General features: G+C 40.7%; 1 protein-coding gene across 6 annotated transcripts in view; it reads right to left on the reverse strand.

Annotated features, from left to right (window-relative positions):
* The window catches only part of NIM1K (NIM1 serine/threonine protein kinase), a 32,934-nt gene that overhangs the window by 2,605 nt on the left and 10,539 nt on the right, over window positions 1-19,790 (reverse strand). For 2 of the 6 annotated variants that reach the window (XM_067316335.1, XM_067316336.1), the window contains 4 exons: window positions 18,397-18,433; window positions 6,595-6,787; window positions 1,612-1,686; window positions 273-541 (listed from right to left, as the gene is read on the reverse strand). In XM_067316335.1, the coding sequence (XP_067172436.1) occupies window positions 273-541; window positions 1,612-1,684 (342 nt within the window). In that variant the 5' untranslated portion in view covers window positions 1,685-1,686; window positions 6,595-6,787; window positions 18,397-18,433. Of the gene's footprint in view, window positions 1-272; window positions 542-1,611; window positions 2,676-2,801; window positions 3,676-5,813; window positions 7,100-14,645; window positions 14,673-18,396; window positions 18,434-19,790 lie in introns of those variants that run through there. The other 4 variants (XM_067316337.1, XM_067316334.1, XM_067316333.1 and 1 more) reach the window with 4 other exon arrangements.

Below are 19,790 nucleotides of genomic sequence, written 5' to 3' on the forward strand. Positions count from 1 at the left end.
CAGACAGGAGAACACCATGTTACTTAATGGGTGGTTCCACCCACCAAGTATTCCCGGTTCACTCTTCTCCCAAAAGCTGTCAACAGGAAGGCAGGAGCTCAAGAAGGATCTCTTGGATAACTTTAAGACAGCTCTTCTCTAATAGTTTTTCTTTTGAGAAATGTGGGCCTGGAATCTTGATAACAGCAAACCTCCTCATTGAAAAACAAAGACACATCCACAAAAATCTGCTAGAGTAGTGCAGAGCAACATGCTGTGGAAGAGCAACTTACCATGTGCTTCACAGCAGACACGATCTGGGAGAAAATTAGTTTACACTCTGTTTCTAGTAATTTCCCTTCTGTACTGATTTTAGTGAAGAGCTCCCCACCTCCTGCATACTCCATCACCAGGTGCAGCTTTGAGAGTGTCTCCACCACTTCATACAGCCTGATGATATTCGGGTGGTGCAGTTTTTCCATGCTGGATATCTCACGAGATAGCAAGCGCTGAGTCTTCTGGTCTAGCTTCATCTTGTCCAAAATCTTAATTGCTACTTTGTCTGGGGGGGGGGGGACAAAAAACCCTTTTCCATGTTATTAATGCAATAGATACAAATGGTAACACTATGCATGTACAACCATACCTGGTTATATAACCACAATAAAATTCCACCTCTGATCAGTTTAAGATAAGCTACAGAGGCCTACTAAACCCTGTAATCTTTCACACACACACGTTCGATCTGTCTCCTGCATCCTACTTGCTACCAATAATAGCTAAAGGAGCAGTAGAGTATTGCTAGGGCTAATGAAATCATCTGTTGTCATAGTGTGCTTCACTTGTCAAGCTAATACATATCTGATGGCCATATTTACATCATCTACTTCAGATGTCTAACCTAGGTATTGCAACAGTGAAAGCAGAAAGCTGGCCCCAGTGAAGTGTGCAGAGTGCGATGGGAAGCCTCCATTCCCTCCCTCTGTGACCTAGAAAGACGTAGGCAACCAAGATGATACCCATGAAGGCTGTACAGTGAAGGCTGTCTAGCAGCTAGGATGCATTCCTGGGATACAAACTGTTGCTGCAAAGCCCCTAAGGCTGGGCTGCAAACCTGTGCCTCCCTTCTCAGGTGTGCTACTTGCTAGGCTGTTCGCAGTTTCTTTTGTAATTATCTCAGTGCTGCTCAGATGAATTAGGCATGTTAAGCACAGCAGCCCAGTACTTGCAGGCTAAAGGAGGTGTCAAATTTAGGTACTTTGTTTCAGCATAGACAGGCTAACCTGGGGGGTGATTTAGGGACTTTGGATATAACCCTGCAAATTTATAATGGAAAGATCTGTTTAAGCATGCATGACTTACAGAACCTTTGCTTACCTTCCCATCCCCACAAATTTCCCTGAGTTACCAAACCCAGTGTTGTAGAGGTTTGTCTTTCTCAGGAAAGTTGTGCCAGTTTTTCCAACATGTTCATACACAAGTAGTTCTTGGCACCATATAGAACACAAAAAAAGGACAATTTTATGTCTGTATTCCACAGTGGGCCATGAGTCCATGTCACAGATGATAGATTTTATACTGAGGAAAGGAATAAAACAGTAAAGCAAAATAAGTTGCAGGGATCCTATTTACCTTGATGCAAAGCTAGCTGTGTTATATTGTCCTGGTAATGCAGGCTGCTCAGTTCTCCATGTTTCTGTAGCATATCTGTATGAAACCAAGGGTCACAAAACACTGATGTACATATGCAGTTGCACTGCATCACCAAAGTAGCTCAAAACATTATAAATAGTTCAGTTAGAATTGCCCTCATGTTTCCGTATTAAGTGATAGGTTGCAACTTTTGTCTTCACTCTGTTGAATACAGTTGGTATTTGAAGGGTTAGTCTGATTAAAATAGGTTTACAGTGGCTTACGCAACTTATCAAAACAGCAAAATTAAACTGGAACATGTCAGTAAAGGTAACTGTTTCTTATTGGGAAAAAGGGGTTTTCTAAAATACCTTGAATGTTCATAGATTTCCTTACAAATACTATTTTAATCTGATCTTTTAGAAGGGAAGACTTCCCCTCAGTTTCTAGCACATGGCTATTAAAACAAAACAAAACAAAACAAAAAAAACCAGTACTGTTTACTTGCCACTTTAAGAGAAGACTGAGAAGACCATTATATTTGTATTTATGTTTTGGTATAAAAACATCCCAGATGTTTTTACTTAATATTATAAATTTATTTAACCTGAAGTTTAGTGTTTCAATAGATGTAGAGGAAATGTCATTGATACATATGCCTGTATCTCTGTACAGGTCAAGGAAACTCCATGTTCTGTACGTTTATATTTCTTAATAACATAAATGCATATTTGGAGCCCGCTACTAAAATGCAACAGACATTCTAAGCAAATGGAATTTTTGTAAAAGGTGAATTATCACCTTGCTGTCCCTATTTTCAGAAGGAGTCTGTGCAAGGTGCAGGGCAGTCTTCCCCATGCTGCTTCTCTCTAACCTGTTCAATCCTTTCTAGTGAGCCAGTTAGGAAAGATGCCACCTACTCCTGCAGTGGTGCTGATGGCACAGTGAATCAGAAGTAAATGCAGCTACCGAACAGAAACAGCGTACAACACTAATGCCAGCAGAACTCTGACTGCTGACCTAGAGGTGGAAAACCCTTGTCACGTTGGCAGCATACTGACCACCTAAACCAAGAGGAAAGAGTGTCAGCAACAGTGGAGCTCACAGTACATAACATTTGCACAACTGAATGCTCAGATAACAGAGGGATAACAATTATCACAGTCTTAAACATAGAATTGCATTGTTACCTCTTGCTTTGCAGAAGTTGGGGGCATTTGGGCCAGAACAAAAACCTAGGAGGAAAAAAAAAAAAGCCCAAAGAAGGAAAAATTCCCTCCCTCTCCTTTTGCTGGAATTTACCATTCCTCAAGGCCAGTTTTCCTGCAAAATTTTTAAAAGGAAAGGAAGTAAAGAAACACTGTAGAATTAAAGGTCCTCTTATCATACCACCATAAAGCAGGAGCAAGCTCATATAAATCTACATCATTGCAGTTGCACATGCATAATATGCAAAGAAAACCAGCCCCACTAATGTGTAAAAGAAAAGTTTTCATTTTGTTTTCGTTTTTAAAATAATTCCCTCTGCTTCCACCAAATGCTTAGCTTACAAATCCCATATTACCCTTGCATGGCACCAGTGCTGAACAGAAGGACATTCTGAGTGGGCAGTTTGTTCACCAAAAGAGTAAAACACAGTAGCAAGAGATTGCGACTGACTACACCTAGTGAATATTGAGGTTTGAAAAGAACTACCTGAAGTCTTAGTAAATAAGAGAAGAACATTAAGAAAAGGTTGAGAAATGATGTCAGAAAAAGTAGCGTATGCTATGACTGCATGGCAAAAAGAAACAAACAGAACCAAGTTACAACTGCCTAACAACAAAGCACACTGAGTACCTGCACATCCCTTCCCACGCAATTGATGTTTAATGCTGCACTGGCTTTTTAACATCTGTAAACTTTGGACCTTCTTAATTGCACACACTCAGATGTGTTCTCACACTATATTTGTAAGATGGAGGGTATTAAAATAAAGGTTACACAGAGCTTAGGAACCTAATACTCACTGTAGCAAGCAACTCAGCAGGACCCCGGAGAAAATCTCTGCCAAAATTCAGATTAATAAAATGGGTAATCCTTCTGAATCTCCTTAATATATATCATAACACCAAATGGTTTCCTGCCTCCTCTGAGATCATCCAAGATAACACCTGTGAGAGAAACGGAGTTCTTCACCCAACATGCTCTAAAGTTCCTGCAGTTCTCCTCCCTCTCAAACCTTTTTCACAGACACTGCTGGGACACCTCACAAGGGCTATGGAACAGCACACACTGTAATCATTAAAGAAGCTGATCTTAGCACTAAGAACAAAACTGTTTCCTTTTGAAAACTTAAGGCGAAATGTCAGGAGCAAGGCCATACTTAGAACTGTACACTGTGACAATAACCAAACAGCTGAACCCCACCACCATCACCACCTCCCTTTACCACAGGGGCCTGAACAGCTTTAATAACGAAGCCCTTATATTTTTATCTCAGCCAAAAGAAAGACTTGGACTCGCTAGCACTGTGCAGGAGCTGAGACCTACTGAAAAATCAGAGTTCTCTTCTGAAGAGGGGTGTGTGTGTGTGCGTGCGCGCACGTGTGTTCCTATTTCCCCATCCACATTTTATGAGGACAGATAAGCTCACAGGCAGAGATAAGTCAGAAGATGTTTTCCCCTCATCTTTCCTTCCTCATGACAGTTGCAAACTTAGTATCAAGAAGTTAACGCCTTTCCCCATGAACATTTTAACCAAAAATAAGCTACCAACAAAGAACAAAAAAATACTTTTAGAGATTTCTGATGAAAAAGAAGAACCTTTTCAAGAAAAACTGATGACTTGGATTTTGGTATTTGGTTTATTCAAATTTACTGTAGTTGCAAAATTTTTCAACTAACCCTATTCAAATGCCAAAGCAACCTCTGCCCTGAATTCAACAGGTAAAAGGTTCATCCAGATCAAAATTTATCCTTTTATCTCCATTAGCATTCTTCCTACTCCTAGTACAGGAGCAGCACTTCCTTCAACAGCAAGCACAAGACAGTTTTCCCTAGAAGAAGAAAATTCACTGAACAAAAAAGGAAATAAAGGGGCCAAGTGGAACAGAGCTATTTTTCAAAAAATAAATAAATTAAGTCTGTTCCCCTCTTTGATTCCCAGTGCAACAACTGCATCATAACGTGGGTAAACATGAGCTTTCGGACCTCTGCAATCTGGACTGAGAGAGTCAGAGAAAAGAACAACAGATCATAAAGAATGAAGGCTTTGAGGAATAACAAATTTTCTCATCTTTAAGATGATGGAGGGAAGGAGAATGAATCCAAATTTGAAAGAAAAGACTATGAGGAAAAAGGAGGTAGAAGCCTACCAAGGCAAAGGGAGCTTTCCCCTCAAGGAAAGCAACAGCTCCTATTGTCAGTGACAGACGAGAAACAGGATAGATGAAGATAAGTTCTTAGTTGTACCTAAAGCGTTCACTGCAGTTATCTAGTCTTTCTAGTTCTTCCTAGAAGCAGCATATACAGTGCTTTTCTGTGTTTAAGAAAAGCAAAGTAGATGACTCTTCAACATAACCTTCTACCTAGGTTTGGCTGTACCAAAGCTCATTTTCCTGCTCAACCCACACCCATATCCCCTGTCCCAACTTTTTACATTAATGAATGTGGAATAAGTCAGCAAAATAGGCATATTTCTCACCAGAATTATTGTTACCAAAATAAAGGCCTGGCCACACTAGCTGAATTTGCTCTGAAGCAAAGGAAGCCTTGCTAACTCTGGCTGCGAGCAGGAGCATCCCAAGACAGGCCGCCTTGCAAGCTCATCACCTAGCCCTGCAGCCCACGGCTGAGGCAGGGGAGAGGGCAGGTGGACAGGACTGTTCATTAGGAGTGGGGGCACAACACTGTTTTCCAAAGCGTGGGGTGTCCTGAGCCACATGGTGTGATGTGTTAACTCCCTGAATTGCAGAGACTACTTTTTCTTGCAAGAGATGCCTGGAGAAAATGTTTCTGGCTGCTTTTCAAGCATAAAGGATAATCCAAACGTAATTGTTTATCTGTGTCCCTGACTATAGAGTCACTTAAAAAAAGCACATACAACCTATATGTGTATTTAGGGTTCAAACAGCACCTTTCTTCCCAAAGAAGATGCTCCACTTACACACGTGCAGAATGAGTGTGATCGGAAACCATTTGATCCCGGCAGCTGTGCTTACCTTTGGTTAGGGAATGAATTCCAAGCTTCACTTGCGAGAAGTTCCCACTCCCTATTTCTCCTCTGACTCTATAAAATCCAATCCTCTTCCCTAGGGTTAATTCCTTCACCACCTTTTCATTCTGGGACATATCCTGGGTTAGTTTCTCAAATGGGGTCAGCCTGTGCTGCCTGCCCTCTTCATCTCCTCCACAGCACTCCGCACGCCCATAGTCCTCTCTGCTGTCCTCACGATTCCACTTGGTATAGCGGTATTTTCCAAGACCTCCTCCGTTCACATACCCTGTTGTCATAGTCCACAGAGTAATCACTTCCCCATGTTGCCATAAAGAGTTTAAATGAAATAATATACAATTCTCGACATAATGGAAATTGTGACAAACTTAGCAAAAAAAGCAGCTTACTGCACGTCCAAAGATCAGTTTGGATATGACTTCAAAAACAAATCTGGCATATCTACATATTGCAGTTCTGTCCAAAAATCAGGCATAAAACTGGAAGCTGTTTATGTCCATCTCCCACTGACAGATATAGTGTGTCAGGATCTTCATCTACAAGGTTAAAGAGGCTTTGCATTTAAAGCTGTAAACTGTTCATGCACAAAAGCAATGAGTTATTCACATTCTATGCAGTATTTTTGACACAAATGCATATCATTTCACACTTCAGTGTTCAGGCTTTAGCTTGATGCCCTGAAAATTAACTCAATAAAGGTCAGACTAATAGCTTAATAACTGCTTTGAACAAATCCAGATGCTTCGAGATGATTTTGAATAGCTGACCTTAAAGGTGTAGTAGTTCTTGATTTTGGTACCAGTCCAAAAGCTGAATGTACGGTTTTCCTTTGATTCATTCTTCAGCCTGTGAGCTTGTCACTGCGTCTTGGAAATGGCTGAGCTCGCAGCCTTGCTGTAAGAAGTTTGTCGCCTTTCTGTTTCCTTCCCATTCATTGTTGGTTTAACAAAGCAGTTCATCCTGGAAAATGATAGGAAAAGTATAATCTACACACCCGGCAAAAGAAACGCTGCGCCTCAGTATCACTGAAGTCACATGGAAGGACAATACAGGATTAAGTAACTGCAATGTCACTTTAACCCTCCTTTATATGGATGAGCTTCCTTTAAAGCCTTGAGCCTTCTCAAAATTTTGCCAGACACATGGTGTTCCTAAGCAGAGGGATGAAGAAAGTCATTAAAACCTTTATGTAACAGCCACACATTTCACTCAAGGAGAGCACACCACACATCACTTAGCAATTTAACTCTGTTTGGCAACACATATAAAGAAACGTGTATTCTAAATAAACAAGTAACCATTTACCTTGAAAGCAGTGTAATATTCTTTCTTCTTGACCTGCTGGTAACCTTGTAAAATAGGAGTTTGATCAGCAACTACTAATCATGCAACTGCCTGCTAGAGCGCAGTGGGCTAGGCCTGACGCTCCGCAATACCGCAAGCGGTGGGAGTGCTCACCTCTCTTGCTCCCAGCCTGCAGCACTGCCCCTACATAACTGGTGAATACGGGAGACACCTCCCTGCCTCCGGATTCACCAGACACGGGGGGATGGAGTCAGACTGACCACTTGACGCTTGGAGCTTAGGGAAGGTAGACCGTCGCCTAAGGTACCACAAGAGAAGAGGGCTTGAGATACTGCCAGGAGGCGCTGCCTAAACCCCAGGTCTCCTGCACTGGCAAGAAGAGGAGGGGAAGCCAAGGGCACCGTGGAAGGGCAATGGAAAGGAAGCTGGCAACGTATTTCATTAAATGGGAATTGGAGTGGCACAAGAGCGTGGGTCTGCTCTTACAAGAAGCTCTGCAGAGCGAGGCTGAGGAAACACACTGAAGCTGTGGAAAGCTGCATTTAGCTCCTTGTCCTGAAACGCGTGTGAGTGATTTTGGCAAGCTGCCTCTACCTTTGCGTGCCCTGGACTCGCAGGCAGCTCTCCCTGGGGAGGGGGAGCCTGCACAGCTCACCGCTTCCAGCTTTCAGGCAGGCAGCTGAAGCAGCAGTCCCAAGCAAAAAGCCTCACCTCTCCTCCCATTCGGAATATGGGAGGATTCGTCACCTGTCCTAGCTACTTCTCTGAGGCAAGGACTGCCTCTTATTAGTTGTATTTACAAGGCTGCTCATGACTGAAATCATCTGTAACCGGAATGGAGTGAGAATATACTTGTTTCATGAAGTATCTGAACTCATTACTTTTTTTTATTCCTGTTTGAATGTTACATATCAGATACTTGTCAAATGGCTGCAGAATCAGAGGCTATTTTCGTGAGTGACAGAAAAAATATAAAATAATAAAGTAACTAGATCTTGGATGGATCATACAATATTGTGAAATCACCAGAAACGATCAATGAATACGGAGGAAAATTTTGTAAACAATGCTCTAAGACACAGTATTCATATTTTATTCTCTGGATCTAAATAGAGTCAAAACCCTGACAAATACTGTATGTATGCAATAACTACTGGGCGAATCCTGAAATTGTTACTAGAGGAGAGACTGAGTGGAAACAGAACAGCCTGCGGGATTCTCCCATTAAGCCAACCTCACCTAGCACCAAATGTTCCCTCCAATGACATTATTTGATACCAAGAAAGGTGGGAGGAAAACTAACCTAAACTAAAGCTAACATTCCCTATTTGTTTTCCATTTGGGGAAAGGACAGTTTCTTGCAGGAATTCCTAAGTTCGGGCCTATAGTTGTTTCAGAACCATCTTTTAAACAGTTTAATTTCACAATTTTCAGGCATGTTTTAGATAACAAAAACTTGTTATTTGAACCACGACTGTGTATTGCAATCAATTTTTACAGGGACAACAGCCTGTGAGACCAAGACTTTTGGAAACCACTAGTTCACTGGATACCACAGTGGCTGAAATACTGGAAAGTCTGAATTCTGATCCTGTTCTGCTGTTTAATTTTGAGGAAAACCACAGCAGCTGAGTTTGTCCATATGAAAGACCTGGAAAACTCTGTGAGCAATGTCAAGTACCATGTACAAGCTACAAACTATTATTTAAGTATATTTTGATGGGCAATAACATCCTTATCACCTTACCAAAGAACAGCTAGAGTTCACAGCTGCATTCCAACCCAGCGGCCTGACTGCTCAAGAGTGGCAGCAGGTACAATTAGCTCCTTTTGCCCTGCAGGACAAACACAACGCTACTGCTAACGGCAAAACAAAACTGATGCTCTGGATAGCTGAGTATCATGAATGTCACTCTATTCAGAATCCTAAGTGGAATAATAAACCAAATTTGTGCGTGTGTGTTACTAACATAGGGAGAAGTCACACAACTAAAGACCATCTTCTGCAAGAGTAATCTGGGCCTTGGCAATTAATTAGCTGTACGAAAGGGCTGCCTGCATAAGAAGGATTTTCTTCACACAGACCTATGTAATCTGCTCCTGAATACATTCACTAAGGGCAAAGAGAAGCCGGCTAACACGGCATATGTCAAAGTTCAGCCTCGCAGAGACAGAAATATCACAGGAAAATGCCAGGACCTTGTGGGGACAGAGGTGCTCAGAGAAAGGCAAAACTGCATTAAGGCCTTGGCGCGTGGCTCTTCCACAACTTCCTCCTGCCAGATTTGTACTGGAGTCCAGCGGGCTCATTTTTAGAGCACAGCCTATAATTAATCTCCCTTTCAGGCTTCCCACTAATTGTCAGCCCTGCAATCTCCTGGCATTTAGCCAACTGGCTGGGCTTCCCCTGTCTTTTAAGATGAGCTATTTCAGTACTCCTGGAGCCAGCAGAATATATACCTTCTATTTATGGCCTAGGTTCCTTCCTAAACCAGTAAAATGCACCCCGATACCATACAAAAGGGCACTTTTTATAAAAGGAAACAATAAATCTAAGAGAGAAGGGAGAGAGAAACTAGGAAAATCAGAAGTCATCCAAATACAATGAAGCAAATTTTGATTTAATTTGTATGTCTCCAGTCTGGCTGACTTGTGATCTGAAAAACCTTGGGAGAATATAATAACTGCCCAAATTATTTATCATTTTAAAAAACAGTAACAAAGAAAAATAAAAAACACACTATAAAAAAACACCACAAGACAGAGCGAACAACTATATTAAGCTTAAGATATGTCCTAAGCCAGCGTTGCTCTCATTTGACCTTGTTATTCAAATATTTCCAGGTACTGATGTCCTGGTCCTATTCTAAGCAGCGCTAAATACCCTCAGCCTTTAGCTGAAGGCTCAGCTTAAGCCCTAGATCACAGATTTGAGGAAATTTAAAATGAATGGGAAAAGCAAAAAACCAAAGGAAAGGCCACGGGATATACAAACTTTGTTTCCTAGATTCCCATCTTGGCAGGTAAATAAAAGTGACCTGATGTTAAGGAGCTTTGAATCGAACACTTGGAAATCTAGAATCAGCTAGAACAGGGAGCCCTAAAAGCACTGTGCTTCGCAGATCAGGTCACTTTTATGCAGCCTCTCTTTAAGTATACTGTTGGTTTTTTTTTTCCTCCCTGAAACTGGAGCAGTTCCTATTCCAAGGAATGTGAAAGAACTCACACAGGATAGCATCTTACTCTACAGCTCCTCAAAGTTTTTAATGAGCACGCCATTGGATGTTGCAATAAATTCACCAGAGCCCCCTTTCCAGCCCCTCTGTTGTCTAGTTTGAGGAGCCCGGGATTTTGGAAGTATTTCCTTAGGGAGGGGATTAGCTTGATCTGTTTGATTGCTCCTGAAGGACGGCTCGGCTCTTTCATAGTGCAGTATGTTTACTGTGAGCCAACTGTGGAACTGAACTGAATTCAAAGTAGCAGAGAGCTTTTTTTTTTTTTTAAAGCAATTAGTAAGAAAATACTAATCTTTCTTTTTCTCTATAGCTTTGAAAGTTCAGTTCTTGCAAGAAAATATGAACACTCTAGCATATTTGTATGTTTAGAAGGCCTCCCTTTTATAAAAGATGAGAGCGCAGCAGAGTCCCCCAGACCTGTGTCTGCGAGCAAGCACCCCCCCACAAGAGCTCTCCTGTGCAGGCACACAGCGTGCTCATTTATACAGGGAAAGGAATAGCTCCAATTCAGTACTTTTGCTCAAGTAATATTGGTTCAGTGCATGGCTGTTGTGGCCAAAGGAAATCAATGTTTTTCCTGAGCGCATTTTTTTGATTTGAATAAAAAGCATTTGCAGTGTTATTTCTGCAAATGCCAGAAAGCAGAGTGACTATGTAACGTAAATACTTCAGAACTTCACGAGTAGTTAAAAAAAATTCAAACCACACAATACAGCACAGCTACAGATCGAATTCAGATTTCTTTACATTCCCAACTCACACAGTAGGAAATGTTAGCAGAGCTCAGCAACAACTGCAAGAGCTTCCAGAAGTAACTAGTTCCTTCTGCCCAGGTCCACACGCCACAAACTACATCCCAGAATTATTACTGCTTCCTAGCGTAGCACAAAGTTATCACTCTGCTAATTATTGTTTGATCAAACCCAGACATGATCAACATAATTTACCTTATAAATAACAACATTATAAATACCTTTGATTTTCCACACATGTAAGATTAACATACACAGCAGATCTGGCTAGGGGAATTTAAAACAACACTGCATACACTTTTAAAAACATGAAAGTACACCCCCACAGGTATTGTACCAGATGCAGATAAGATGTGATTAGGTTGATGAAAGAGAAGGCAGCCCCTTTATAGCAGAATGCACATAAACTCTATTTACTTTTCCACTTAAATGAAAGCCTGTTTGTTTAATACAACATATAAGCCACAACACTGATATAAGACAATGACTATAATGTACGTTACAGTGAGTTACAGAACTCACTCCTTTCATTACCTCATTTAATGTGGTTTAGATTGCAACAAGACACGAAGGCACCAACATATAAGCAACTATGTACAGGTCACACTATACCATTAACTTTTAAGCAGCTCTTCCAACAGTCGGACACGGTACCTAGAGAGTAGTCACCTCGACCTCCTCCAAGAGCTTCCCAGTGCTGGCACACAACAACCTGTTTACACAAGGTAACTCCAAAGCCACTGTGGCAAACCTGTGCCAGCCCATCCACTGCTACAAAATCAAAGCAATCTCTTGTCTCCTGTGCACATCCTGGACATACACACCACGGACACAACAGCACCTTTGAGACAACAGAGTGAACAGGAACACTGACAAAATAATGACAGATCATGGACTTTATTATTTTTCCTACTGCATGTTATTTGATGACACAGGGCACAAACACCTTTCAATGGCTTCCATGCAAAAACTAGCTTGAAACCCACAGCCTCTCAGGGCCTTGTCCTTCCTGCCCCCGTGCAGGCCACTCGACCGACAAACCTGCATTTTGGCTTCCTGGTCCCAGCACTGTTACTGCACTGGACAAGTTCTTTCTCTGCTCCAGAGTCCAGAAACAGGGAACGAAAAAGAGGCTGCACCTAAAATTCCTGAGCTCCAAGGTACAGAGTAGCCTCATGCTTAAAATCCACAGGTCACAACATCAGTACCTTCTGCACCCACTGCCACGGGCTGTTCAACAAACATCCCCTGCAGCACCCCCCAGCATCAGTCACACAACGGCAAGCAGCAGTGGGTAACGCGTCCGACTTACAGCTCAGCGCTCAGGCTGGGCGAATTTGCCCTGCTGAAACACTGCTGCTGTGAATGCAGGGATTCATCGCGCACAGAGAACTGCTACAAAGCCGGCATGTCCTGAAAGGCCCATTTGTGGTTTTAATGGGTAAATGCATCTGGTTTTGGCTCTCTGCAAGTGGAATGAATTTCATCCAGGATAAGTGCAAATATGTTTCAGAACTGGAAAGAAATTTTGCTCTGATCTATTTGCTGCATCACTTCAATGCGGAGAAACAGACTGCTAAAGAACTAAGCAAACATAATTAAGATTTTGGATTTTTTTTTCACCTACTAGCACACAATTTTGCAAAATATTATCAAAGAACAATAGTTGACTTTGCAATGTGTTTTGCATGATCTCATGAACAGTTAACAGTGCTTCAGTGATTCCCCCGCCTCTTAACCTTGGAAGTTTTTTGGCATGATCTGAGTTAAAGCAGTCTGCAAAATTCATCTTGATTTTCAGTAGCTGAAATAATTACATCATCTTGATTTGATAGGAAAGAGAAATTCCATCCATCGTGTTACAGCGCTTAATCTAATTCACACACAAGAAGAGTCATTAGCAAACTCAGTGCAACAGGCAGTGAATACTGAGGACTGATGTGGGAGGCAGACTTTTGGCAATAGGTATTAACAATCCTGCCCACGAAGGGAGCTTGCAGGCTCGTTCTGATGTTGCAGGAGCAGCTGGAGGGCTGCTGCAGAGCTCTGCCATGACTCAGAGGGACATTCCTTTCCTGTCAACCCCAAGACGTTTGCAGGGTGCGGAGAGCTTGCTAGCTTCCAGTACTGATTCTGTCCAGCGACCAGTGGAGATGAACCAGACCTCTTCTGCCACCCCAGGCCACCCAACTCATTCAAAATGTCAAATTCAAAGCTTTCCCCATTTAGGAAGTAGCATCTTAAGGATATATAAGCACATGAAGAAAAGTCAGTCCAGCTACCAAACAAAAATGTCAACTGTATAAAACAGCAGTAATACACTAGATACCATTATCTGTCTCACATAACTGAAGTCAGACCAGGGAGCCTCATCTCCAGCTGATTACGCTGCTCATGTCAGGGCATGTGACCTCTCTGGAGCAGATATCAGAGTAACTAACTGATGGCAAGAAAGGCTTTAAATAAGTCACTGGGACGCATACTTCAGCAGTGGCTCAGCACATGAGGCTTTGTCCAAGCTATCTAAAGTCATATGTGGCACATGGGGTCTAGAAATCTCATTCATTTATTCACCTCCCCAACACAGTGTACCCTGCTATATGCCTAAAGACAGCAGCTCAACAGTGGATATGCAAACATTCAAAACTGCTGCTCCGGCAACATCTGCACAGGGATGAATGAACCCCACATGCAACTGAATTTCCCTACCTAATAGTAATTTTCAGAGCTTTGGTTTTTAAATGTTAACTCTTCTGCTATGAAAACTACAAAGACACCACCAAGAGAAATATTACATGATTTTTCAAACACACCTACTCTGTCAGTTTTACCTATTTGCTCTTAAAATGAATGGTGAAAAACGCAGAGATACACATTTTTCCGAGAAGGACTTCTGTGCCATAAAAATTTTAACAGCACAGGGTACTTGTTCTGCAGATGTTGAATCTTCCAAAAGATACCAATAAACATCCAAGCTGCTTGTCAGAAAGTATTTTGGTTAGATCCAAATTCCAGTGAATCTGGCAGGAATTATGTCATTAATTTGGAGAGTGTGGGTTCAGGCCTTCATTTCATTTTTTTAAGTTAGCTTCCCCCCACGCTGATCAGGTCAGAGAAGTGTGTAGAGAAAATACACACAAGAATATTCCCTTTAGCCGTTGCAAGGCAAACAAACAAAAAAAAACATTACAAGAGAATGTATATTCCCAGGACCCTATCTTGGCTGGGGAAAACCCTGACCACTCACAATGTATGCCTGGGTGATTTATAACATCCAGATCATCAGCTGAAGCCATGCTCAATTCAGATTTTCTGCATATGCAAATCCTGCAGAATTCCTCCCTAAACAAAACTGTCTTCTGCACATGGATTGACTAGGAAATTCAGGTCTTCTACAACTTTTAAATCTGTTTCTATGGATGTTTATTTTTTTAGCAATATCAAAAAGAAGGAGGAAACTAAAATCACAAATGATGCAATAAAATTGTATTTTTTAGCAAACATACAGTTTTTCATTCTGCTTACCATTCTAAAGAACTGAATGTTGTTGCTCCTATCACCACTACTATTTCAGGTAAAAGCGGGACCAAATGTATCAGCAATACCAGCCTGGACTTCGTAACTACACGACAGATATTTGATCCACAGCATTTGAAATGAGCATTGCTGTGAAAAGATTAGAGTGTGCAAGCCTCTCTCACAGGGGTTATCAGCCCTACCAAGGCTGGTGTGGCCACCCTTTTAAGGCAGTCTCTATCAAACCACTGCAGTCACTATTTTGCTAAAGAAGAACAGCTGAAGAGATGATCCTAGTTTTATTTCCTATTGAGAAAAAGGAAAAATTGTGCAAATGAAAGAGGAACAGAAGTATCTTTTCTCAATTTCTGTGAGGTTTCATTTTGTAAAATAAGTCAGTTTAAGACTGACATAAGCATTTATTGCTATACAATTGCTTCATAACCCATCTACTCCCATACTCTTATGAGCACTCCGGCAGTCAGAAATATGTGCAGAGGCCCCCGCAACCTCTGCAGTCTCTCTCCACCAGAGGAACGTCCCCCATTCTCCCCATTACCCACATCTCATGCTATTCCTCTGCACTGCAGGTGAAACCTGATCAAGTGCCTCCAAACTCACCAGAAAGACCGACATCTGCATATTTTGGATTAATCCCGCATTCATGGGTGGACCCCACTCAGCACAAATCACACTGGTGGTAGATTCTAGATCCATACAAGCTCCTACATCTATTTAGTCCAACTTCCTTCTCTCCAAGAACAGGCAGAAGAAACAGAAGAAAACCCCTCACAGAGGTGCCATAATCTGTGATCCACCCCTAAAAGATTTCTTCGTGTTCTTTAATAGATAGTCATATGTCCAGGGAGTCCTACCAGTTTGCTCACAGAGAGTCACTTAACAGGCAGAGCATTAGGCTGGGACTGCATAAGGGTGCTCATCCACAAGGCAGTATCTGTACCAGCGACTGCACCACAGCTGCAGCTTACAGTCCTGCTGGGCTGCTGACAGGCAGTTCATTAAATACTGATAGCACAGACTCACCTTTCCACTCTCCCACGTATGATCTACTGACGGGCTGGACTAAGCTCTTGAACAAGAGCAACAAGGAAGACTGGTGGCACAGAGACTGCTGTGCTGAGATGTAACCCCCAAGTCCCAGTTGCACTAACTCCACAAATTGGGCATGGCCCAGCTAGTCGAATCTAACATCAGATCCACAGTCCACAAACAGCATGGGGATTATTAAAGAGAAAATAAATGCACATCAGTCAACATAATACAAACTATACTATGCTAGTATATTAAGGCCTGTGAAGTAGAAACTAAAAATATGAACAAAAAAAGATGCCTTCTATCCTTTTGCAACATTGCATGATAAAATAGCTAGAGACAGAATTAATTACCCTTTGAATTGCTCAGAAACTCACATTAAAAACAGACAAAAGAAAGCATTTATTAGCAGAACCCATTGATTTTCCAGGTCTTTGAAATACATGGTAGGAATTAATTTGAAATTTTACTGTGTTTTGAAATAAAATTTACTATCCCCAAACTTTAACCTGGCCAGTCTCTTTTATTTCCTTCCCTGGGGTATAACGCAAATTGGTCGATTTGCCATGGAGTTATTCTTCCAAGATAAAAATAGCTCCCATTAAACATGTATTCTAAGGGAACGGAGATACCATAAAAATCTTTATTAGCCTTTTAAATAATAGGACAAAATTTACATCTAATTCAATTACTTCACTAGAAATGAATTTGACTCATAGGCTTTCAGTGAAACAAACTCTCTGGAAAAAGAATGCTATAGTAAAAGAAGTAGAGAATTCTTTGAGTCCCTATTCAGATCACTAAGGAAGTCAGTCTTTAGTTATTCCAGGAAATTACTGTATATTTAAGCAGATATGCATTCATAAGCAGATGGTCTGAAATAAAATTTTACTGCAGTGATGTACAGTAAAGAGAAATACAGAATATGTTTTTTCCAGATAAAGGATACATAGAATGTTCTATGTTGTATTGTATATCATAGTTTTCCTTCACTATTCCCCACTTACTTATTAGAGGGGCTCTACCAACTACAAATAACTCTGTTTTGTGTTGTATAATCAACTCAGCCTTAGGGGAAAAAAGAAAAAACAGGAATTTAAAAAGGTCTATTTATCACCCTAAAACATCAAGAAAGACAAAACCTGTAATGGATCTCATTAATAAGCAGTCCCAAAACAATTCTCAGGAATGATTTCAAAATCTAAAAAGAAAACTTTTCCTATAGTTGGGTTAATCAAGTCTGATCAGACAACAAATAAACCTATTTTAAGGTAATCAAATCTAGTTGCATCAGTATATATGCCCTCCTCAAAAGTACTGAGTAATAAAAGATTAAGTATTCATTTAGTAAATTTTAAATGAATCTGGGCAGAAGATAAGCAGTTGTTATTATTTCCCAGGAAGGTATTTGAAAAGATATATGGGATAGGTTTTTTGAAACCAGGATCTAGGGAAACAGTTTCATTACAATGAGCAACATTCAAGACATCCTACTGCTGAGTGAACAGTTCCCTCAGCTAAGCAAGGGATACTAAGCCAGGCACGATCTAACACAAATCGAGAGTTCCCTTTTTCAACCTGGCTTTCAGTGTTGCAGCTGAAAAGACATATATCCCACTAAAATAAACTTTGTTTTTAAGCTTGTCTGGTTTTTGAGCCTGAAAAATTATATTTTTGCTCAAAGCAACATAAGCAAATAAAGCGGTGTGCGCAGAAGAGCCTGTACCCTAACACATACTCAGGCTACTCTTGTCCTGCTGCAGAGATCAGCACGGAGTCTGTGCTTGCCCTCAAACGCTGGCAGCCCAATACCCCTCTGACAGGGAAAACGCCGAAGAGGAACGCTCAGAGGTCCAAGCAATGCACAGCCCATCGCTGATCTGCTGGAAATCAGAGTAATACCAGAAGTTTCTGTATCCCAAATCCCAAGAACCATCCTGCTTTGCATATCACATTTGAACAGCAAAAGCTTTCCTGACTTGAATGAGACAACAGTCACATTAATAAGCTTGGCTATATTTCATTATTCGCTCCAGAGATTAGTTGTGTATCTGGCTTTAGAACACAGATTATAATTACTATTGTCAAACTGAAGACTTGTACAAAGTTACTTCCTTAAGAAAGAGTAAAGCAAATCTGATACCCAGCAGCATTAGGAAAACAGTTCTTTCCATTTAAATTTTCTAATTAAATCCACTGGAAAAGGAACTGTTGTTCCAAAGATTTTTGGAACTGCTAAATATATATCATGTGGCTTTTGAACGACCATACAAAATACTGTAAAATTTACCACATGGATGACTATAAAATATCTCAAAAGCTAAGACAGATGATACTCATTAACATTTAACAAAATAAGACATCCAACTTTCAACTTTCGGGACCAGATTTTGACAATCTTTCAAGAATGAAAGTTAGGAATAAATCTAACTTTATGGTATTATACAGACACAAATTACATCCTTGGTTTTAGAAAGTATAGGTTCACTGATAAAGCAAAAAGACAAGATATGCAAAAGTAGAGTATAAGATAATTTTTGAACATCTTTAAGCCATATTTCATTCTCTCCTTCCCTACAAACATCCATTTCCTCCCATGCAAGCACTTACTTGAAATCTATACTTTCAGAACCCCTGCTCACATCACATGACCCCAAACCCCAGGAATATCCAAAAATCAAAAGGTAAGGTATTCCAAATTCCTTACCTTTTCTGTTTTCTCCCTGAAGAAATCTGCAGGAAAACTGTAAAAAAGAATACAGAAGTGAAAGTGAGAATGGAGGCACAATCACGTCAGTGCAGCAGAATTTATAAGCTATTCCTGTTTGACTCAAGTTCTGAAATAGCAATCTGTTTTTTAAGTAGATGATAATATAATGCTTCTAGCATTTAATTCACTGACTAATCCATCCTGGATTTGCTTAATGCTCTACTTCTTTATAGCAACCTTCTATCAGCATCAGGAAAGGCAGCTGCTTGAGTGCAGCAGAACTCAATGAAAGGAAAAAACCCTCTAGTTTCATTTTCTTTGTGAAGGGAAAAAAAACAGGAAAACTACTAGTGGAACCAGCTAATAATTAGTGTTAAAAAACTGTACAGAATCACAGTATTGTAAGATTGTGTGCTACTTTAATGGTGATAACTGCTCAAGCACGCCAACAGAAGAAAAAAATCATTTATCATTATAGTTAAACTAGAAAATACATGAAAACTATTGTGTGAGATTTTTGTCAAGAAACTTTTGAAAATGCTGTTTAAATGGTATTCACATGCGATTATATGTTCACAGAAAAACATCCTGAGAGCAAAGCTGACTTCAAAACCAAAATGATTTACTACTATTTTATAATGCTAAAGGTGACACTCATTACAGTGTCACAAGCAGTTCAAAAGGCTGCACATTTAAAAAAAACCAAAGTTATAGAAATTGCTTAGGTTTTTAGGATTGCATTTGTGAATGAAGGAAAGTGTAAAGAAGAGATACGAAAGCACAGCCTGTTCTGACTTCACAAACTAAGCATGTTAACACACAGCCAGCAAGACAAAATGAGACGACACATTCACATTATCCTGAAATTGGAAAGAGGTACAGCTGGCAATCCAGAAGGTCACACTCCCTGCGAAACACGACAAGGTCAGCGACTTGGTCAGGTGCTGGACAGGACAGCAGCCCAGGCACACTATGCCGAGCCTTTGGCAATAAAAGGCCAAGTTCCCAGATGATGCATCACTGGTGAACTCAAAGGGACTGTGGCAGCCCTCTCTGGAGAAGGGCACCCTTCCACCACCTTGATTAGTTAAATAAATAAATAATGAAAAAGCATGGTAAAGAATTGTAAACTCAAAATTTTAAAAATTTTTCTTCACAGCACTTTACAAGTGACATTAAGTTGTTTTAGCACTACAGACCTATGTCAGGCAACAGATCTGGAAGCAAAGACACACAGTTACAGCATCTCTGTTAACCGACAGCTGTCTTTACAGTTAATGGATGACTTTAACTTGGCTTCTAGATTGAGGGGTGTACTAGATCAAACATGGTCCAGTAAGAGTCTGAAACCTCTCAGGAAGCAAAAACTTCAAAAGATAGAACAACTTTTG

Source organism: Apteryx mantelli, chromosome Z (assembly GCF_036417845.1).
Source record: "Apteryx mantelli isolate bAptMan1 chromosome Z, bAptMan1.hap1, whole genome shotgun sequence".
Classification (NCBI taxonomy): Eukaryota; Metazoa; Chordata; class Aves; order Apterygiformes; family Apterygidae; genus Apteryx; species Apteryx mantelli.